Genomic DNA, 24,457 nt, shown 5'->3' with positions numbered 1-24,457 from the left:
TTAACTGATAATCCCTTTTTCCTTATGAAGCAGATTTATTGCAATATGGTCGTCTCTAACTACATTTCCTATGATCATTCTTGTATTGACATACAGAATGAAAGATGTTTTCTTTTAACCTCTCACACCAGAGAGATTCTATGGGGCTAGGAGTTCAACATGACATCCCCTTCTTCAGCAGTAGATCAGCAGCATATGGTGCTTACTTAGAAATACCTGGTCAGCTTTCTTTGTTGCATTTTTAGCACTGGCAATATGATTAGAAAATCATTCTACTACTGAGGACACTGCCACCCTAAACCTTCTGACACCAATTTGGAAGACCATTACTTTCACTCCCTTCTTTTTGCCTTTGCCAGTACTGCATAAATCTGTGAACTGCAGGCGATTGGCTTCACCAGCAGGTGTTGCCAGTTCCAAAATGACACAGCCCGAACCACTAGTTCTGAATTAGAGTAGTCCCCTGTATTTTCTAGTGCCAATCAGAAGTTGCACATGGAAGGCATTCTAATGAGTAGCGATACTTACATTTCTGACTCATGAAATGCTCACAAACTTTACAAGCAGAACCTTCCTAGGACAGTCACTATCTAGGATAACCAGAAGAGCCTATTGCAACATCACTGCAGGAAACCTGACCATGCAACCACCAGCACCAATTGTTAAGATTGCAAAAATAAGTGGAACAGCTATATGGCACCTTATTCATTTTATTAATAAATCCAGCTTCACTCCACATTTTCGGATTATGGGTCTCTGACTTTCCAGGTCATGGATGACAATGAACATTATCGGCTCTGAGTCCTGACTATTATTCTAGTCTTTTCAGTGTGAGCAGGAATGCTTTATATATATGGGAAATGTTAACTGTTCTCAATACATTCATGACTGAAGTAATCTAACATTAAAAGATTCCAGCACTGTACACAAAGCATTTGGTATTAAGAGTGTGGGAAATTGACATTCAGAAAACATTTAAGCATTTTCAAATATATATATCAACTAATCTTTGCAGCAATCCTAAGAAGTAGGTGTTTTAGTCTCATTTAACACAGGAGAAAACAGAAGTTTAGGAAGAGTAAGTTAATTTATCTTCCTTCCACCACTAGGTAAGTGGCAGAACCAGTATTGAAACCCAGGTCTTCTGATTATTGGTAGCCTCTCAAAGTAGCAACTGGCATTCAAATCATCAAGTAGAAATCAGGATATTGTATTTAAATTTGGACAGACAAGGTAGCAATCATGGGTGCTTCAAGAAAATTGATTGAAACCAGAGAATAATAGCCAAGTGGCTTGTGGTATGTACTACAGGAAAGGGGTAAATCTAATGGAGTAGAAAGTCAAGTGAAAAAGTAAACTTCAGTTCAGCTAGCTCTCTGGATATTTCTCCAAAGGAGAGAAAGAGGACTCACGGCTACCCATGTGGCACTTAGTTATGCCTTTTAGAACAGCCTCTTACAGAAGCATTCTTTAGTGGATCCAGTTTCTTGGGCTACTCACAGCCAGAGATCAGAAGCATAAAATGAGCTTTCTCCTTCCTCCCTCTTCAAATGCCCTCTTAACATACCAATACATATCCCCAGTATCAATTATTGTTTGTTTTTCTTCCCCTAAGTTCAAAAATAGTTAGATGTGGAGAATACTGTGCTAAATGTAACCAAGAATGACAGGGGTGCGCATTTGACCTAGCAGTAAGATTCCAGTCGGGATACCAACATCCCCTGTTAGAGTGCCTGGTTTTGAGTCCTGCCTCCTCTTTTGATTCCAGCTTCCTTACAATGCACACTCTTGGAGGCAGCAGGTGATGACCTGTCACACACAAGGCAGAGCTGGATTGAGTTCCTGGTTCCCAGCTTCAGTCCCAGCCCAGCCCTTGCTCTTGTTGGCATTTGGAAAATGAACCAGCAGATCAGAAATCTATCTTCTGTCTCTCTGCTTCTAAACTTAAAAAAGGAAAGAAATAAAAAGGAAAATAAAGGAAAAAAATGAATGGCAAAGAAATGCAATCCATGTAGCAAATATGCAATATTTTACTTATTTAATTATTTATATATTTGAGAGGTAGAGAAATAGGGAGAATCTTATCTCCTGAGTCATATCCAGATGCTGTGATGCTCATCCTGTGCTGGCTGGAAGTGAGGCTGAAATTGGGAGCTGGAAATGCAATCCATGTGAGCTGAGTATGCAACACAGGTACTCTGATGCTGGACATGGACATCTTAACTGGTGTCTTAGCCACTAAGCTAAACCCAATGCAACATTTACAGTTATATAAATATTGTTTTTAATGTTCAAGTTTTAGTAGTGCAGTAGATTTACATGGCTAACTCATCATCATAACATCAAAAAATTTTCTTTTTAATATCATTTTAGTTGTAAGTTTTCAAAATATCTGTGTTTGTAATTTGTTTCAAGTTTATATTCCCCACAGAGAACAAGTCCATCATGGCAAGGCTCCTGGATTGCTTTGTCATTCATTGCATTCCAAGAACATAGTATAGTGCTGGGCATGTAATAGAAACATTGTGATTTTTGCATGCTTGACTGAATGAATTAAGTTTTTACATTTTTGTAGCTCTTAGCTTTTTTTTCATCTGTGAAATGAGTCCAATGGCAAAGTATTGATCTAAGCATGTTTTTCAAAAATATCTAACATATAATATCAATGCACTTATATAACAAATGCAGTAGATACTGCATTATTGTAGATGATATTATTGTTCAATAACAGGCTCTGTTTCTTGGACAGACCAGATACATTTCCTCTCAGATGGCAGCAAAATATTAAATATTGAGCATACAGGAAATTGTTTTTAAAGAAAATATCTAGGAGAGTGACTGAAATGAGCATGGCATCATGATATCAAGATGTGCCAAACTCAGTATCAATTATATGTACATTATCAACCTCATCTAGGCTTTCAACAGATGTGCAGGATAGATAACCAGAAATAAAGTAAAAAGAAGGACTAGTAAGAACTGCTGGAAAACAGAGAGAAATGAAAATTTATGTGAACACGCTGCTATGGCAACCTATTGGTTTATTGTGTTGCTTGATACTAAGGCTTGAAAACAATATGATATCATTTAGCCCCAGGATCAGACTGAAGAATATCATGCATCACTGTCTTGGCCCCAAGGGGTATCTATCTTTAGTTGTGCGTTTGAATAAATTAATATTATTATAATATATTAGTATACCATAATGGTTCTAGACTTTATTAACCTATTTTCAATGTATGTCTTGTTTACTTGTTCAATTTTAATAAAATTCATAATTTTAAATTAGAGACTTTGGGGCTGCCTTAGTCATGACAGTTTTACTTGCACAGGGAGGATAATACCTTTTAACCCTACAACCAATAAACAGACTACAGTGCAGGTGTCAAACCTCCCCTGACTGCCCTGAGTTTCTGTATCCCTGACAACCTGGCCTATGACTGGATTTCTCCCCTCTGCTTAAACTGCTTTTCTAATGTCAATGTGCTCCTGACTTTAATGTCAAACTTCATTCCACAATATAACAACACAACCACTTTGCCTAGACTACATTCAGAAAGAAGAAAGCTTGGGAAGCCAGAATTGATCAAGAGAAACCAGCTTCCTTCCTTTCTCTTATCACACATGGAGTTTACAAATGACCTGCAAACCAAGGTGACAGGATCCATTTGTACTAATATTCTCTTAGCAGTTTAAATGTGTATTGAAATAAGAATGAGCCTGATATCAGAATATGCGGTGCCATTTATATTACCATGTGCTTATTAATAAATTCCCAATATTAATGAGCCTGTGTGGGTTCTTGCCTAATATTCACAGAATTCTGAATATTTGCACAAATGAATGAAGCAGCATAAGTTTTTAAGCTTTTTACTTAATCAGAGAAATGCATAGGAGAGTGAGGGCCCTATCTAAAAGAGAGGGAAATCTGGGTTCACACCCAGGAGCAGGTGGCCTGAGGCCACAATAGCCAAAGAGGCAGAAGGCCAAAAGGGCCAAAAAAGGGGCTGGACCCACCGTGTCCCAGGCCTTTAATCCACTTCCAAGGGGGTGTGGTTAATTAGTCTGATTGGCTGGTGAGCATACAGGTGTGGTTAGGTAGGGGCATGAGGTAACCACAGGGGCGTGGTGAAGGCGTGGTCTTCCAGCTCACAAACCTGATCAATTTTATCCTTTATGTCTGCCTACAACAATTCCAATTTGTAATTATTAAGACTGTAACTCTTTCTCATAATAGAGTGTATTATTCTGTTCAAACTCCATGTTAGATGTGGGAAACATGTTAGTGAACAAGGCAAGATCTTCTCTTCCAGGTAGGCCATAATTTAGTAGGAGAGAAGAACAAGTGAAAGAAATTGAGTCTAGATTGATAAGAACTTTGACAGAGGTGAGCACCTGAGTACATATGGAGAGCTTCCTCCCCAGGTGGAGAACGCTCAGGGTGCTGAGAGTAAAGGACTAGTTGGTAGACGGCAGCCAGTCAAAGGGAGCCAGCAACAGGTATGTGTGTAAGGATCTTATAAACTAAGGGGCCAGTATGTGAAGATGACTGAAAGAGAAAGAACATGTCACAGTTTGAGAACTAAAGAGGATGGCTATAGCCCAACTGTGAAAGGGTAGACTGACATGACTTATTAACAGAGAGAAAAACAGGGACCAGCCCATGAAGTTCTCCCACGCCGTACAAAGCAATGAAGGGTCACTGATGGGTTTCATGTATAAAGTGATAACATCAAGTACTTGTTTTGGAATTTTCACTATGAATTTTAAGAATGCAATCAAATTCTAGCTCAATGCAATATTCCACCTTGATTTTATTATGTCCTAAACCAAACTCAGCAAGGCCCCTCCCAAACTTCTTTTTCTGTGTCCCAACCTTAGTAATAGCTTCATCATTCACCTCATTATCTACATTGGGGGAGCTAGGTAGACATGAGTGTGAGGGTCCAAAAAGCAAAATGGGAGTTTCTGTGTAACGGAACAGGAGACAATGCCTTGGCAGCAAATCAGTATTTACATATCAAAAGGCTTGCCATTGTTCAATGATCTGTTTGGGTGGGTCCCAGTCCCCCCACCTTAGGCTCAGCTTAGGGGACTCTTATCCACCCATTCCTAAGGAAACGATTATGAAGTTCCCACACCCAGAAAGTCCTCCATCCAGCAATATTGCGGAAAGAGTTTAGGGGGAGGAGAAAGAAGACCCACATACAGCATCCATAAAAACTCCAGTCTGAAGGCAGACTGCACTCTCACTTCTTTACTGAGATGCCCGCCTGGTCTGTCAGGTGTACTCTTCGTGATTTCTCTTCATTAAACTTCGCTAGCACTGCTTACTGCTCTCTGTCTCACATCTGCATTCTTTGTTGTTTGAAGACAAGAACCCCGAGCAACCGATCCCAAGTACCATCTAGATAGAAAACAAAGCATCTTCAAATTTGCCTTTCCTTGTATATAACTAATCACTGAAACACATAAATGCTGTATTTCCCCCTTGCTTTTTAGTCACACAGCCAATTAACCTAGCTGCAGCCATACTTTAGCTTTCCCATATTCCTCCCAGTTTTTCTTTGAAATGTTTCATGAAGACAAGGACTGAATCGTTTTTCAATAAACATGAACTTCAGTACCAATGTCTTAGGACGCTTAAGGCTCTTCAAGTCTTGTGGCAGGTTTCTTTCCAGCCTTATCTCTTGTTAAAATGTGATTTCATATCTGACACCAGCTGACAAAAACAAGCTCTCAGTTATATGACACTGACCGTGTTCTTCCTTCCTTATGGTGTGCTCAACCCTTTCAACGTTGGAAAGTGCTGTTAGTCATTCGGTATCCAGCACAAATGTACGTTGTCCTTGAAACATTCCTTAATCATTGATTTGAGTTGAATGAACTCTGTTTACATTCACAAGGATTCCACTCAGCTTTCCCTTAGGATTTTCTTACTTAGTACTCATTCCACACTCCCCAGATGGTTGCAACAGCCAGCACTGCACCAATCCGAAGCCAGGAGCCAGGAGCTTCTTCCGGGTCTCCCATGTGGGTGCAGGGCCCAAGGACTTGGGCCATCTTCTACTGCTATCCCAGGCCATAGCAGAGAGCTGGATCAGAAGAGGAGCAGCCGGGACATGAACTGCTGTCCTTATGTGATGCCAATGCTTCAGGTCAGGGCTTTAACCTGCTGCATCACAGTGCTGGCCCCTGGTCCATTGTTTTAAATCTAATAACATGTATATGTTTCTCACTTGAGTATAGGATCCCCAGTTCCTAGTAGTTAAATTAATATGCTCTCAGTTCTTTCACAGATTTACTCTTTTCCCTGCCTTCAGATGACAAAGTCATCACTGAGCTGACACGAGGTGTACTGCTAAGACATAGGCTATTAAAAGGAGTGAACTATCATAATAATAATGAAATAACAAACAGATAAATAAACAAATAATAAATAACGGGGGGGGGGGCTGGTGCTGTGGCCTAGCAGGTAAAGCCACTACCTGCAGTGCCGGGATCCCATATGGGCACTGGTTTGAGTCCTGGCTGCTCCACTTCCAATCCAGCTCTCTGGGAAAGCAGTGGAAGATGGCCCGAGTCCTTGGCTCTCTGCACTCGCATGAAAGACCTGGAAGAAGCTCCTGGCTCATGGCTTCAGATCAGCCCAGCTCCAGTCATTGAGGCCATTTGGTCAGTAAACAGCAGATAGAAGACCCTCTCTCTCTCTCTCTCTGTGCCTCTGCCTCTCTGTAACTCTGCCTTTCAAATAAATAGACAAATCTTAAAATATCTAGTAATATATTTATAGATAGATATATAGATAGATAGATAGATATGAGGTGATCACAGTAGAACACAAGTTCCTTCCATGCAGGGACTTAATTTCTTTTCAAGTTTTCAAATTATCTCATACATGACAAGTGTGCAATGCATATTTGTTGAATGAAAAACTAGCATTTCAAGACAGCAGGGAAGATCAGGGAAGATCATGTTAACCTAAAATGGTAATAAGATAATTTGTAGCATCCTTTTAAATCAAGAACATGTAACCACCTATTATGGTAACTGCCTACTCTGAAGGAAAAAGAGAATATATTTCGAGTCCTTTCTGAATCATCATAGTTATAGTATTCAATCTAGGAGAGGGAGCTCCTGACACGAGAGTCAGGAAATTAGTTTTTACTTCTCATCTCACCGTTCCCTTCAACAAGTCATTTCACCTTTATGAGAAATAGTTTTCTCCTCAGGTGTAATCTGGTTAGAAATATACAAAGAATGAGTGAAATACTATATAGTAAGTTAAATCATATAGGTTATAAAACTGCGAAGTCAGCATGTAGAGGAAAAGCTGCATGTTGTGAAAATTGTCCCTGAAAGTTCCTTAAACTTCCTTACGTTAAATCATCACACTTCATGGCAGTCTCCAAATGGAGGGCAAGTATGCCAAAGTGGGTTCAAAATGACCTGTTGGAATGTAAGAAGAAAACAACAGAATGCCAATTTATACTGAAATTTTCTTATAAATTTTATCTGTTGTCAGTCATTTGATGATTGCAATATACTAGTTGGAAAGCATATATATGTAAAGAAGTCAGTGTGCATATATTGTTAGCTTTTGCCAAATTATACATTTTACCCATGAATTATGACTTCCAAAATGTTGCTGTTTGATGTTTATTCCTGACCATCCATGGTGAGCAGCAAAGTAGTTGGCTTTTGCTTTAGAGACTTGTTATATTTTTTTTGTACTTTTTTTTTATTTGACAGAGTTATAGACAGCAAGAGAGAGAGACAGAGAGAAAGGCCTTCCTTCTGTTGGTTCACCCCCCAAATGGCCACCACAGCTGGCGCTACACCGATACAAAGCCAGGAGCCAGGTGCTTCCTCCTGGTCTCCCATGCGGGTGCAGGGGCCCAAGCACTTGGGCCATCCTCCACCACCCTCCCAGGTCACAGCAGAGAGCTGGATTGGAAGAGGAGCAGCCGGGACTAGAACCCGGCATCCCACTCGCTTGGCTAGAGACATGTTATATTAAACACATGTTTAGGGACCAGCGCTGTGGCGTAGCAGGAAAAGCCACCACCTGCATTGCCAGTATCCCATATGGGCACCGGTTCAAATCCCACCTGCTCTACTTCTGATCCAGCTCTCTGCTGTGGCCTGGGAAAGTAATAAAAGATGGCCCAAGTGCTTGGGCCCCTGCACCCAAGTGGAGACCTGGAAGAAGCTCGTGCCTCATGGCTTCAGATCAGCCCAGCTCCAGTTGTTGTGGCCTTTTGGGGAGCAAACCAGTGGTTGGAAGAGCTTTCTCTCTCTCTCTCTCTCTCTCTCTCTGCATTTCAAATAAATAAATAAATCTTAAAACACACACACACACACACGTGTTTAACATTAGAACTTCACTTTCATTGAAAGATGCTCATACTATCAGAAATATTTGTAATTAAGACCAACGAAAGGAGTATGTATGTAAATATATATGTACCTTTGAGACTCATATTGAATAGAGTAGTAAGTCAAGGCATTTAAATTATACATTTATCTCATTTCCTATTTCTCTCATGTAGAGAATTAACTCTACATAAGTGAAACATACAACGTACCCATTTTGCAGAACTATCATCTATGAAAGTAATTTGGAATCACGATTATTCTGTAAATGTAATGTGTGACATTAATCATGTGAAAAATAGCAAAGCAAGAGGATCACTGACAATACACAGAAAGAAATATTTTAATTCATTTTGCTGGTTTCCTTGAAAACATAAGAGGAGAAAACCCTCTCTCCTATATTCTTTTAATGCGGTGAACACTTCAGTGAAATTCATAGTCTACCTAACCAGGAAGTAAATATCAAGAACAAGAAAGAGGAGAGGAATGCTCATTACATGTTATTGATTTCTCATCTCCAAAAAAATCAAAAATTAGACATGGTTATTTGAAGTGAAACCTAACATTAACCTGACCAAAAAAGTTCATCCTGTTTCTGTGTAAAGTGACCATGCATACTCTACACGGGTGATTTTAATCACTTCCTTACCCATTCAGTGGTACCCATATACACTTTGTACATCTCTGCACATGCATGTTTTATGCACATGGATAAAGAATTCTTCAAACCAAGTTAAAATTGCACATGTCATCACATTTTCTCTGCACTTAAATTGCACAGACTGTTGGAAATATATTTGTTAAAAAGTCAAGCTCTTATAGGTCCCATACTTTTAAATGCGAAACATTCCACTTTTAAAGTACATGTTGGTTTTATGATAATCTTTAAATGTTTTACTATATATCTGCTTTTCATTTATGGATGTGATTTATTATACTTACTTAATTTGTAACTTTTACAGATCTATCTTAAATGATGCTGAAAGATTAAAAAACATTATTTGCAATTAAGGAATTCCAAAAAGCTTTGCTATTATGGATCCTGTGCCTAAAAAGCAGGCAAAATGTATTAAACACTATTTTAAAATATATTTGTTTATTTAATATTTCATTTTGAATTGTAAAGTAATACTTGCATATATTTAAAAAATAAATACATATATATGTGTATATATATAGAGAGAGAAAGTGAGAGAGATGTATTTCAGGGTAATTAAATCATGCTAATTAGCCTATTTATCACCTACAAGCCTGCGGCAGTTAAATTGGTCATGAGAAACCGAAAGCATGACTTTCAATGTTTCAGATTTGGATTTAAGGAAATCTAAAAGAGTAGGCAAGTCGACAGCATAATTCAGATCTAAGACAAGATGGAAATATCCTCTCCACAAAGTGATTAAAAACACATACTTCTGTAGTGCTGGCTGAAACATCAGCCCATTACAATTTAATTTATGTTATTATCCTTAACCCTGAGTGAATTTACTGTTCTCAAGAAATAGAATGATTTAATTTCATGTCATCAAAGACATTATTTGCTTAATGCTACTTTGGACGTTCTGAAATCATCCTTTCACTGCATTTAAGGCATGTATTTCCTCATATCAATCTTGTACATTGTCAATAAAAATATTAAAAATCTTGACTGTGTATGTAATTGAACATTAAATTCTTATTTTCTCAATGTATATGGAGACAAATTATGCCTATTGCGAGTGCCCCTGACAGGTATGCTGAAAGAGATTATGGTATTAAAAATGACTACCTTAAACAGAGGGGTACCATTTTTTAAAATTTTATTTAGTTTTTATTTAATTATTTTTGACAAGTAGAGTAGGTAGGAGAGAGAGACAGAGAGAAAGGCCTTCCTTCTGTTGGTTCACCCCACAAATGGCCATTATAGGCCGGCTCTGCGCTGACCCAAAGCCAGGAGCCAGGTGCTTCTCCTGGTCTCCCATGCGGGTGCAGGGCCCAAGCACTTGGGCCATCCTCCACTGCCTTCCCAGGCCACAGCAGATCCGGTGCCCCGACCAGGACTAGAACCCGGTGTGCCGGCGCCGCAGGCAGAGGATTAGCCTAGTGAGCTGTGGCGCCGGCACAAGGGGTACCGTTTTAATAAGAAATGTTTGACTTTTGATGCTTCTGTGATGCTTACCTCTGTAGTACAGTACACTCAAAGTCAAGCGGCTAACATTTCTATTATAGGACATCATGAGTTCATCCACTAGAGAGGTGGTGTAGGAGGCTATCTTGGAAGATGGCTTCTAATGAGTCTCACGTCTTGATACCCATGTCTCCTCCTACATTGAATAGGGTTGCCCTGGATAGGCAATAAAATATTTGGAAATGACAGAGCCTGACTTTTGAGATGAGATCATAAGATATATGGCAGCCTCTAGCTTGCTGTCTCCTGGACCATTAATTCTGGAAGTGCATTGCCATGTCAGAAAGAAATGTAAGCAACCCTTTAGAAGATGTCTACCTGGCAAACTGCTCACCCACCAATAAGGAGCGCGTGAGTGCGCTGCCTAGGAAGCAGATCCTCCAGCTGGAGTCAAGCCTTCACCCAGCACCAAGCTACATCTTTAGTGGCCACCTTATGAGAAACCCTGAGCTGTGAACAACCACCCAAACCGCCTCTCGTTTTGAGATCCACAGAAACTGTCGGAGATAATAAACGCCTATTGGTTTAAGCTGCTAAGTTCTGGGTTAATTTGTTGCTTAGTAATAGATTAGTGGCAGCACACAGAAGGAAAAGAATATGGGCTGAGAGACTGACAGATCTAAAATGTGTCCTGATGGCAGCTTAAAGCAGAGTGCTCTCACACAGGTTATTTTAAGACTCTTGTGTTGCAGTTTTGTCATCCGTAAATTGAGGATAATAAATCTTACCTCACAGAGCTCTGAGGAATAAATGAGATGAAAGAATTTAAAGGACCTGGAAAGTGTTTTTTTTTTCCTCAGTAAGTATATGTTTCTTTTCTTTAAATTGTGCTTAATTTTACAGGTTCCCTTTGAAAGGGTTCAAGCTGATTATTCTCAGTCCAGAGCAGTGAACCTCACAGGGTGTGGGAGAGCGGCTGCGGAGGTTCAGGGGCTGCCTCTACTCTTTGTGGTTGGTTGTTTCTATTGGTCTGAATTGAGATCTGGCTTTGCATCTTGGTTTATGGGAAGATATTTATAAACATTCCCTTACAGAAAAGTGTAGAAATTTAAGTTGTTTCTGATTATTTATGTAATCCCCAAATATAAAAGGTCTCTCAGAAAATGAACTTCTCCAGAGCTTGCCAAATTACTCGACTCTGACAGGGTTTATGCCAACTTCATGCTCCTTATTAGGGGCCACAGATGTCAAGAACAGAACTCTGAAATATGCTGTATCTCTTTCTTCTGTTTATCTACCTGGATTCTCTTTTTATGTCCTTGACGAAATAAACTAGAAAATTACAAGTGACTATTTGTATGTGCAATCTCTTATTTTGCAAATCCATTAGCAACAAAATGACTTTATCCTTGTTGTTTAACACTGACATTACAACTTTTCTAATATACTTTTATTTTGACTTTTAATTGCTTTAGTGTTTTATTTTATTCTTTTTTAAAAAAAATATTTGAGAGACAGAGCAAGAGAGTGAGAGAACAAGAGCAGAAGAGAGATCTCCCATCTATTGGTACACTTCCCAAATGACTGCAAGAGTTGGGAATGGACCTGGATAAAGGTGGGAGCTGAGAAGTCAATATAGTTCTCTTATATGAGAGGCAGGAACCAGTTACTTGAGCCATCACCATTTCCTCCCTGAGTCTGAACCAGTGAGAAATTTGAGTCAAGAGCTGAAGTTGGGAACAGAACCCCAGCACTCTGATATAGGATGAAGTGTCTTATCTAGAAGGTGAACTATTAGCCTAAATGTCCACTCTTAAAGGCCATAAACTATACCAGGTGTCATTGTATAGGCCTCTCTGCATGAAGACCTATAAAACTTCTTGTATTTAAATCTCCACTCTGCCACTAATAACAAAAACACTCTGTGTTTTGGTTTTCCCAAGCAAATGACAGAATAATATCGATTGGATAGATTTGGTATAAAAATAAAATGAGTTAGTCTTTGCTAGTCATTTAGAATACCACACGTCAAATAGCAGGTGTTCTTTAAAAAGGGAGTTTTTCATTTTGATGAGGCCAACAAGTATTTGAATGGCCTGGCCTTGATGATCCACTTATTGGGTGTGGTAACTCCTCAGTTACTAGAATCCTTCTCTCTCCTACTCCCTTGCATATACTCAACTTCGTTTTACTATTGTTTCAAGAGGAAATTATTTATTCTACTGATTTCAAGAATTTAGATATTCCCTCAAATGCAGCTCCACAAATGATGAATATATACTTTACCCTAAACTGAAAATATGTTTGCCTTTCACAAGTGCATTGGCTTTTCACAGCTGCTAGATTTTCCCTAAGTGTGTAAGGGTGTGGGAGAAGAGAATCAATCTACATTTTCCTTGTTAGCAAGTGGTTCTGAATTCCTTTGAAAATCTAATAAAAGCTATCGTGTATCTCTTCAGTAGGCAAAGAAAAAAAAAATCCTTGAAACTATGATTATGGGCACCATTAGGCTCTTTGGTGTATTTACTACAGGCCAAAAAAAGAGAAGAAGGAGGATTATTATAGGATTTTTTGACAATGTTTGCTGATTTTAGAAAAATATGGGAAAAGAAAAGGGAAAATAAAAAATCCAGTCATCACTTTACAAAATATTAGAAACAAAATAGCCTTTAATAAAGGAGCTCTCATTTGGACAATGCAGAGTAATTTTGATTTCTAGCTCCTAAAAAATTAATGACACAGATTAAAAAGTGGCTTTTAGAGTCATTATAAAATTGTTTAGGTCAGTATTATTTATACTGCTTGTGAAGAACTAGGGATTTAGAAAGCTCCTGCAAAGAGATTCTAGTTAAGGCAAAGGTTCTAAGTAGGTGGAGTTGAGGTCCCATTCATTCTAGACAAGCACTGTGTTCACAGATATTTTCTTGGACTGTCTAGATTGTGTTTGGACAAAAGGATCTGAAACATTCAAAGGACTGAGAACCACTCTTAAGCATATGCATCCATTTAGACAATCACAAACTGAAAACTTTTCAACCTGATGTTTCAGCATTTGAGAAAGATTATATTGGCAGATATATGATTATAATCTTAGAGTGGGATGAGGGTGATCACAGATCAGTTTATCTCATTTTCAGTACATAAAAGATGGAATATTCCACAAAACCACCAAGATGCATTTTTAGAATTAGTGAAAAGCATGAATTGTTCTAGTGTTCTACAGCACAGCAGGGTGAATATAGTTTACATAAATTTATAATATATTTTATTAAGGACTAAAAGAGGAATCTTAAGTCTCTGAATACAAATAAATGGTGATTTTATATAAATATGGAAATGCTAACTGTCCTTATTTGATCATTATACATTGTACATAATATAAACACATATCTGTATATATATAATTATCATAGCATACCCTATATTTAATTATTACATGTAATTTAAAATGAAAATAATTTAAAACAGAATAACCTAAATTATTGAAGAGGTTCCATGTCAAATACCAGAAAAATTTTTAGGTAAAATCAGACTTATTCAGCACAAATGAGATTGTTATGAAAATAGCCTTTATTATTAAGTCTTATATTGAACAAGGAGACTATTATCCTCAAATTATCTTTTGATTCAATTTCAGGAACAAAGTACCTGCTAATATCACATCTGCTCTTTTCTACTGTGGCAAAATCTAAGTCATATGATTTCATCAGTTTTTTGTTTATAATTTGCTGTTATTAGTTGTCAGCCAAGGATGTGTAACATAAATCCCAAAGATTATGTTGAACAGTGTGAAATTTTCAATATTTGGTTTTTCTTTTTTAACTTAAAAATGGCAATTTCGGGCTAGCATCGTGACACAGCTAAGCTGCCACCTATTATGCTGGCATCACATATCAGAGTGCTGGTTCAAGTTCTGGCTGTTCCACTTGAGTCAGCACATACTTGGGTCCCCGCCACCCATGTGGGAGACTGGAATGGAGCTCCAAGATCCTGACTTAAGCCTGTACCAGCTGCCATTGTGGCAATCTGGGGAGTGATACAGCAGATAGAAGATCGATCTCTCTCTCACTCTGCCTTCCAAATAGATAAATAAATCTTTAAATGGCAATTTCATATAGTTCACCCTAAAATTCTCTTGAGTATGGCCCTACCTAGTTGTGATACAGAATACACCTAGAGTAGGTGATTTCCGCTCCTCAGCCTGGCATCTTCCTTTAGACCCCCGGGGCTCATCCATTTTCCAGAGCTTGATAAAAGCAGTTGAAGAGGTTTGAACAAGTCTACTGGTTGAGATTAAAGAGAATGTTGTCAAATCCCATCTTCTGTGGTTCAATAGTTCTTGCCAAGGCTGCTGGGGCTTCTCAAGGGAACAATCACTCAGTACTGAAGCTGGAGGAGCTTCTAACTCCCTTTGGCTCATCCTTTAACCATATATTTTATCTCCCCTACAGCCTCTTTAGTGAGAGAATATCTAAAACACAGTGTCCTATAAAACAACATGTTAAATGATCTTGTGAGAGTGTGAGGCAGGTGAAGAGGTTGAGGCTTTTCAAAGAAGCCAGACAGAGACAGCCGCTCCTATTGCTTCTGAAGTGCTCTCATGGAGGCTGTGCCCAGGTCCTTTAGAGGCTGGGTTACTTCCCAAGTAAACACGCTTGCCAGCACACAACCGTGTGCTGTTCAGAAGGGAGGGAAAGAAGCGAAATGCATCAGTGATGGGGGATTTTTGAGACATTTCTGAGATTATATAAACCAATGTGGACATTTCTTCTGGAAAGCTATTAGCTACTCATCCCTCCCACGTGGGCCCCTTCCCTTTGCCTGCCTGCTAGGAGGCTTCTGAGAATCATTCAAACCAGTTAAAGAAATTGCTCGAAATAAGTATCTGAAACACAAACACATTAGCTCAAAGTGCTTGAAACACAGTAATAATCACAAAGTCCTTACTTCTTCTCTCCTTTGTACCATTCAAACGCCGGAGGCGGCACACCTGCACCTTCGCATCTTATCAATCCACTGCGTCCAGGGGTCACAGTGCCAGATTTAATTTCCTGAATCGTAGGAGCAACTGAAAAAGAAGCAGACAAAACCTGGTGGGTAAGGAAAAATAATCTTCAGCAGAAATATAACACACATATATTTTTATTCCTTCTATATTCAAAGCAATCTTATGCCTGATAGGCCAATACATCACATTTTCTGTGTTTTATGCTTCAAATACAAGACTAGTCATTTTCAGCTTCATTTTTCAAGTTGGACATTAGATGAATGTTCCCAGAGAGTGCAGAGTAAATGCAATACATTTTGGCCTTGCTTCCTATTGGAAAAATGGTATTGGTGTGGGGGAACACTTCATCTGTACTCCAGTCAAACTACACTCCTATGATAGCTCTCATTTATTGAGTGATCACTGGGAGCCAGTCATTGGGCTAGGTGCTTTATGAATATGATTTCCTCACAATAATACTCAAAGCTACGTGATATTTTCGCAATTTTACCAAATGAAAGCTGAAGTTCAGAGAGGTTAGATAATTTGTCTAAGGTCACACAGCTCCTTACTTGCAGAATTGGGATTTGAAGTCAGGCTTGTTGATTGAAAGCCAGGGCTTTATCAATATTTACTTTTTCCTTGCTTACTCCCTGTGCTTTAGCAATTTAAGGATTTTGTTGTGTGATTTCTTCTGTTTGCTGTTCTCACTGTTTCGGGTGTCGCTGTCTAAATACTATTCCCTATTTCTCTAGCTGGAAATAGCTTTCCCACTCCGTGTGCTTCACCTGATAACGCTGGGCTTACTTTCTTACACTGTAATTATTTATAGGCAGGCGAAGTTTCCTTGTCAGTTCCCTGAAGGTAAGATAAATATCTGATTCATTTTGCATAGTAGGAGATGAAACCATAGTGCCTAGCACAGAGTAATGCTTGAAAAGCTTTTAATAATATAGCCATTCCTTTACTCATCAAATGGTGATTGAGCCATCAATAATGCGCCAGGCATTTCTCAAGACACAAAGCGGTCAACTTCCAGACAAGATGAAGTTCACATTCCAGAGAGTACAGAGTTTGGAAGACAGACTATAATAGTAAATGTAATCAACAAGAAGTTTAAATAAAATGTTGGAAGCTGATAAGCAATATCGCAAAGCAAAAAGAGAAAACAAAATTCCTTACAGAAATGAGGTAAGAGAAGTTTAGCAAGATGGCGGAATAGGAAGGGAGCACACTGATAGTCCGGGGAAAGACAGTTTAATAAAAGTGGAGATACTGCAGGTTCAAGGAAGAGTAGGGGAAGAAACAGCAGAAGAAACTCTTCTGGAACTAGTGATTCACAGTGGACCTGCATGGAGAGCGTGGGAGCCCACAGTTCGGGGCACCAGCAGCAGACTCAACACACCAGCGCAGGAACGTGAGGTGAGCCAAACTGCAATAGCCAGAGACACCAGCAGGCAAGCGGAAAGAGGAGACTAGAGGGAATGACCCCCGGGGGAGAAAGTTCACCAGGCTAACTAGAAGAGAGAGAGAGAGAGAGAAAAAAAAGTGACCGATACGGACACGGGTTTCTCTCTCTCCGCTCACCTCTCAAAGGCGAGCAAGACAAAGAGCAGGCGCCATCTTGGACATACGTCATAAGCAGAGCGACCTCAGGTCTGTACAGGCCCTGAGCCTAGCAGAAAAACCTGACTCTGGGCAGGGTGAATAAAAAGGAGATTAGGACCTAGGAATTTGTGGTGCTACTGAACTGAGACTGTGAAAAAAGAGACGGTGGGGGAGAGAACTCACGGAATTCACGTGAGTACTCTCCAGAGATGCTACAATTCCGTATCTTTGGCAACCCAGTGGGAGACTGAAGGAGAATATGAGCCCACTCTGAGGGCAGAACAGATTCCCTGTGTGGTCCTTGGAAAAGAGCTTCTGATCTCTGGCTCCTGTGGGTGTATCATTTGCCTGCTAACTACTTCCAACTTCGTTCAGCTGTGCGGAATTACTTCCCTTTTGAATCAAAAAAAAAGAAAGAAAGAGAGAGAGAGAGAGATCTACCACGCCTAACCTGGGAGTGTCACCTTTGGCACACCAAACAGAGCTCTCAGGCCACACCCATCTCAAGCCTCTAAGACTCCATCAAAAACAGACAGTCCACTTAATCTAGAGTCATAGTATAACAAGAAAAAGCACCACAGTGAAGAAACCAAATATCTCCAATATGCCAAACAACAAACGCAAAAACCGAGGTAATAAAAACAAGGAAGTCACTATGACGCCCCCAAATGAAAAAGACATCCCAATTCAAGATTATGAAGATGATGAGATAGAAGAAATGCAAGAAGCAGATCTCAAAAAATTGATAAGAACATTAAGAAGTTCTCAAAAACAAATTCTTGAACTACAGAAATCCTTAATGGACAAGATAGAAAATCTCTCACGTGAAAATGAAATATTAAGGAGGAATCAAAATGAAATGAAACAACTAGTACAACAGGAAACTGTGATAGTGACGAGAAATCATAATGAAGTGAAGAATTCAATAGATCAAATGAAAAACAGATATAACAATTATCAATGTATATGCACCTAATTATAGGGCACCGGTTTATTTAAAAGATTTGTTAAGGGACTTAAAGGGAGACTTAGACCCCAATACAATAGTACTGGGGGACTTCAATACTCCACTCTCAGAAATACACAGATCAACAGGACAGAAGATCAACAAGGATACAGTGATTTAAACGACACTATAGCCCAAATGGATCTAACAGATATCTACAGAAAAACATGCTCACCAAATTTGTTTGAATAAGAAAATGATTGGGGTCAGTGTTGTGGCTTAGCAGATAAAGCTGCCATCCACAATGCCAGCATCCCATAAAGGCATTCTTTCTGTGTCCCAGCTCCTCTGCTTCTGATCCAGTTCTCTGCTAATGCCCTAAAAATAGCAACAGGGGATGGCCCAAGTGCTTGGGCCGCTGCTACCCAAGCGGGAGACCTGAAAGAAGCTCCTGGCTCCTGGCTTCTGCCAGGCTCAGCTTTGGCCATTGTGGTCATCTGGGGAGTGAACTAGTAGATGGAAGACATCTCTCTCTGTCTCTCTTCTCTCTGTAACTCTTTCAAATAAATAAATAAATGATCTTTTTAAAAATAAAATAATATACATTCATACACAGACATACTTGTACACACAGATGTATATACAGTATACACATATATAAACACAAATATAATATAAGGAATCAATAAGTTTTAAAAATATATTCATTATTTATCTGAAAGACAGAAAGAGAGAGAAACAGAGAGACAGAGAGATCGTCCATCCACTGTTTCAATTCCCAAATGCCCACAACATCCAGGGCTGGGTCAGAAGGAAGCCTCAAGCCTGAACCTCAATGCAGGTTTTTCATGTGTGTGGCAGGGACACAGTACTTGAGCCATGGCCTGCTCTCTCACAGGGTGCACATCAGTAGGAATCTGGGACTTAAAACCCAGGCACTTGGATATGAGGTGCGGTCATCCCAAATGATGAATTCACTGGTATACTAAATGCCACCCCCACTTTAGTAATTTTTAGCTTTTCTGTTAATCAAAGACCTACAGAAGGCAATAAAATATACAAAAGATATCTATAAGTAAAGCTTCACTTATTTGCCAAATGTTGCGGTGCTGTTTCGTTTGTGAGAGGTAAGGGAAGATTATATTATCCTATTGTTCTCACAGGGCTTCATCTCACTCTCCCCGTCATACTAGTGGGCTGAAATCTTTTATGATATCCAACTATTATTGAATATGAAATAACCATATGCAACAGGAGATCCATCACATGTTTCTATTGATAACCTGGTTAGTTTAATTACTCTCTTGTTTGTCAAGGGGGCATGACTCATTACAAACAAAAGCATGAAATCCGGAACATTGCCTGAAAACCCAGGCGTAATGAACCGAAATAAAAACCTAATTTGTTATTAAAAAGCTTTTATACAGTAAAGTGTGCGTACAGCTTAGCACTAGGTGCTTTACCACACAAGCTAAAGGGATATGGCCCTGTTATCTAGGGTTTCGTGGGCTGTTATGATGAGCACTGTGAATGGAATGATATCTAAAATGTCATATGGAAATGAGGAAAAGAATGAAAAAGCAAAAATTAATAATACTGTGCATAAGAACTGGTCCTATCAGCATGTTGTGACAGAAACAAAGGGCTATGGGATGTAGGGCAATTCATATGGAAAGGGGAGTTTTATGGATTTCTTTCGTGGCTAACATTATAAACTTGAACCTAAAAACGTCTATTGATTTTTCTTGGGGACATGGAAATTCATATTATTGATGCTTATTGCTGTTCATCTTGTAGACATGATTGTTTAAGAGGAAGAGTGGGCATCCACTTATTTATTCTTCACTCCTTCATCAGTCCTACAAAAAGCACAATATTCTTGCCCTTATAGCATTTCAACAGAGTGATGCAAGTTAAGGTGTAAATAAATCGGGGTAACGGAAAAAGGAAGAGTAAAGTATGCTATTTAAATGTTGCAGACGCTCCTTTCTGATAAGGTAATGCTCGAGCAGAGAAATGGAGCCAGGCAGCTAACAGTAGAAAATTAGCAGAATAAAGAGTAAACAGGAAGTCTGAAGGTCCTGAATGCACAGCATGCTGGAGGTGGAAACAGCCAAATGGTCATCATTGCTGAGCAGACTGAGAAGAATCCCGAAAAGCATGTACACAATACGGAGGCTGGAGTCCAAATTTTGTGGATCTGGTAGTCCATAGTACAGGTTTGCAATTACATCCCAGAAAATGAGCTTTTAAAGGTTTTGAGGAGAGTACCATGATTTGATTGAAATTCTATGAAGTTTCTCTGGCTGCTGTGTGGAACATGTTCTGCAATGAAGCAGGAGAGGAGACAGGCAAGGCAGCTAGGAGCTTGCTGTTGTAACCCTTAGGGACATGAGAAAGTCATTGACCAAACCATGCTAAAAAGGCAGGAATTGAGAGATCACTGGTCTTTTTGAACATGAATCAGCACATTCTAGGGAACTGGCAATGATGGCGACTTTTGGTGAAATTCTAAGTCTACACAATCCTGATCTGTATTATTTTGTATAAACAAAAGAATTATATGGCCACAAAAATGTCTGAATATATCCATCATATTTCTTTTCTACAGTACTTTCCAGAGATTTTGATGTCTCTGTATGTCTTAAGAATCTCTTATTGGACAAAGCCTTTTCCAAACATTTGGGACCATAGATTCCAGAAGGTTTTAGTTGTAGGCCTGACATTGCTGAAGACATATTCAGAAAATGCTAGAACAGTGAACTGGTAGGTCTCCAAAATCTATTTTATACTTTAGGTTATGTGATCTATGACTTTTAAGGTGAACATGGTTTATAAGTTATAATGTACTCACTAATTTTATGTGAGGAGGAATTTTCAATTATTTGCACCATAAAGATATGGTCATCTATTTGCCTGGAGTTTATATACCTGAGAACAATTATGACTCATTAAGTCTTCAACCAGAGCTGTGACAGAGAGAATTACAAGTATTTACAAAGCACTCATTTTCCATTAAAAGCTTCTATGTTTTAAGAAACATATTAGGCCCTTTCTTGGAAAGATGATCAGACAGTAAAATCAGGGTGATTGTTCCTGAAGACTGTTTCTTTTACCACCACATTTCAGCCATTGCTCTGTGAATTTTGGACCTGCATTAGTGTAGAAGATGCCTTTACTAGGAATAGAGGGGCAAAGGCATGCATCGTCATGTATTTGTGTTTCTGGAACTTTTTGCTCCTTAGAGATAGTTATTTGTTCTGCTCAGAGGCAATAGTTCAATAACACCAACATAGTAAGGAAAATGCTGAGTCTCTCAAATCATGAATATAACGGCATCCTTTGAAATAGATTGATTTATGTGCAGTGCTGCAATTTAAGCATACATCCCTTATGCCAAAATGCATATGGCTGTGAGCTGAAGCAATTGCACAGTGAAAATAAAAGCCATTTTTGAGGAATGTTATTAGATACACGTAGGTAAAAGGCAAGGGCAGATGTTGGGAAAGCCAGCTGTGAAGGGTCAACAAGGGGTATTTAACACCTGGGTGATTAGACACTCAAAAAGAGGAGACTTCCCTTTTCATTTACCCAGTGGGATTATTTTCGTGCATTGTTCAGCCAGTCATTTCAGGATGAAGATAATGAAAGGTTCTTCATCCAAAACTCCAGGCTCTGCAGGTGCAAGCAACAGAACCTCTGCATTTGGCACCCAACAAGCCTAATCAAGATTCCTTTTCTTAGTTACATGACAATAGCCACAAAGATCTTCTTACTTTTTTTGCCCTCCTCAGTGTGAGTTTTGGTTATATGCAGCCTTACTATGACTAAAAATAAAAAAAAAAAAAAGTGAATGAATTAAAGTATTATTTCATTAGTCTTACTAAGTCAAGGTAGTTGTATTGAAACTTTGGAACTCAAAACAATCTGACCACCACCTTCTTCCCTCAAAATGATGGACATTGATGAATGTCTCACATTAAATGACTTCAACAATAAACAAGAGTTTCTATAAAGGAGTCAATTTAGACTTCTTAAAGAGAAGGAAATGGTGCCGGCGCTGCAGCTCACTAGGCTAATCCTCCACCTTGCGGTGCCGGCACACCAGGTTCTAGTCCCAGTAGGGGCGCCGGATTCTGTCCCGGTTGCCCCTCTTCCAGGCCAGCTCTCTGCTGTGGCCAGGGAGTGCAGTGGTGGATGGCCCAAGTACTTGGGCCCTGCACCCCATGGCAGACCAGGAGAAGCACCTGGCTCCTGCCATCGGATCAGCGCAGTGTGCCAGCCGCGGCGGCCATTGGAGGGTGAACCAATGGCAAAGGAAGACCTTTCTCTCTGTCTCTCTCACTGTCCACTCTGCCTGTCCAAAAAAAAAAAAAAAAAAAAAAAAAAAAAAAAAAAAAGGAAATGGTGAAGAAATTATCCAACAGGGATGACATTATTTGAAAACACTGTGGTACACAAGCACATTGACCTTGGTCTAACAGGGATGGGGAACATCTGCCCCGTGGCTTGTATAAGACCCATGAAATCATTAGGTCTCACCTTGCCAAGGTAGCCACAGGTGGAAATCGAAATTCAATAAATCTATAGCAAGCTAATTTTAGTAGGTAATTTTGTATGGCTCACAAATGATGTTATAAATATCCAAATGCCCCTTGGCTGAAAAAAGTTTCCCCACCCTGGTAAGGTCTAGAATTTATGGGCTACACTAAGGCAGGCTTTGTAAAATGAAAATGGACAGTCTTCAAAATAGTTTAAGATTTCCACCTCTTACCAGAGAATGTATCAAATAGGATGTCTTCTTTTTTCCTTCCTTCCTTCCTTCCTTCCTTCCTTCCTTCCTTCCTTCCTTCCTCTTTCTTTCTTTCTTTCTTTCTTTCTTTCTTTCTTTCTTTCTTTCTTTCTTTCTTTCTTTCTTTCTTTCTTTCTTTCTTTCTTTCTTTCAGGCAAAGTGGACAGTGAGAGAGAGAGAGACAGAGAGAAAGGTCTTCCTTTACCATTGCTTCACCCTCCAATGGCCGGTGCTGATCCCAAGGCAGGAGCCAGGTGCTTATCTTGGTCTCCCATGGGGTGCAGGGTCCAAGCATTTGGGCCATCCTCCACTGCACTCCTGGGCCACAGCAGAGAGCTGGACTGGAAGAGAGGCAACCGGGACAGAATCCGGTGCCCCTACCGGGACTAGAACCCGGTGTGCTGGCACCGCAGGAGGAAGATTAGCCTATTGAGTCTTAGCGCCGGCCAGGATGTGTTCAAAATGTCATTATTATGCATGAAGATGATGAGTTTTAGATGAAAATTTCTCCTTGGAAGACAGGTTAAAACTCAAGGTGGAAAATATCTTTCCAAGGTTGCCATAGATTTCACAGAAACAGATTACAACATCAACAATTTTTTCATGGCATAAACACCCAAATGTCCTTACCTTATGGACTAATTTTACTTTATAAGAAGCTAACAACTCCATGTTATTGCCATGAGAAACAAATTTTTAAAGAATTTGTCCAGTGAAATTTAAACTATAAAAATATAGTTGGACCATAGACTTCCACATTGAATTAAACCTTTGATCAGCATTTATAAGGATGAAAATAATCCAGTTTGTAATACATTTCCAGCTTCCCTGAGGTTGTAAGCATGTGCACAGTGGTGAAGTAACACAGTAAACTATTCTGCTTTGTAGTTGAACAAAAGTGGCTTCGACATTCACTATCAGAAATACTTAACTACATTAAATCCTAATTTTCTCATCTGTAAAATAAATAGTAACTGCTTCACAGGATTGCTGTACAGACAACATAAAGCAATTCATAGAAAGTGCTAACCTTAGTGCTTTGCACTGAGCAGTCAATAAACACATTAACTAAACGAGAATTATTACAAGGAAAGAGCCATGCTCCCTTTTAGAGAAGGAAATCATGTTAAGATGTAGATAGAAAACAGAACTAGTTTTTAGAAAAATTCATTGCCTTGTTCCTGAATGCATATTAACTTAATTAAAACTAGAGTAGTATATCACTTTTTATGTTCCTGAATTCTATTCATATCCTGCTTTTGAATGTAGTTAATCAAGATCTTTTTTTTCTGAAAGACAGACCCTATACACTTTGTCTTATTTCTCCTTGATTAAGGATTAAAATGTTTGGGTTCAATAATGAGACAGAACACCACCAAAGTGGTAGAGCACTAATTGTCCAAGCATATAAAAGATCAATGCATTGATTTAGATAAAGTTGTGATGAAGTAATTTTCTTTTTCATAAGAAACACAATGAAAAATGGAAGTTTGCATGTAAACCTGACCTTAATGGCTATTTTAAACATTTAACATCCAATATGATAATGTACTAAACTGTGATCTCTGATTCCCTGGTGCTTCTGGAATAAAAGCAAAATATGTGGTAAAAAATTTCAGAAAGCTAGGATATGGCTGTACATGA

At 39.1% G+C, this 24,457-nt stretch overlaps 1 protein-coding gene across 2 annotated transcripts in view; it reads right to left on the bottom strand.

The window, feature by feature from the left end:
• NEGR1 (neuronal growth regulator 1) overlaps positions 1-24,457 on the bottom strand; it is a 947,630-nt gene that overhangs the window by 194,788 nt on the left and 728,385 nt on the right. For both annotated transcript variants that reach the window (XM_002715922.6, XM_070078258.2), the window contains exon 5: positions 15,428-15,548. In XM_002715922.6, coding sequence (XP_002715968.1) covers positions 15,428-15,548 — 121 coding nt within the window. The remainder of the gene's footprint in view (positions 1-15,427; positions 15,549-24,457) is intronic.

Source organism: Oryctolagus cuniculus, chromosome 7, assembly GCF_051225735.1.
Source record: "Oryctolagus cuniculus isolate XC-2025 breed Fujian yellow rabbit chromosome 7, ASM5122573v1, whole genome shotgun sequence".
In the NCBI taxonomy this organism is placed as follows: Eukaryota; Metazoa; Chordata; class Mammalia; order Lagomorpha; family Leporidae; genus Oryctolagus; species Oryctolagus cuniculus.
The sequence above is the reverse complement of the archived record's forward strand: the minus strand, read 5'-3'. Positions and strand labels throughout refer to the sequence as shown.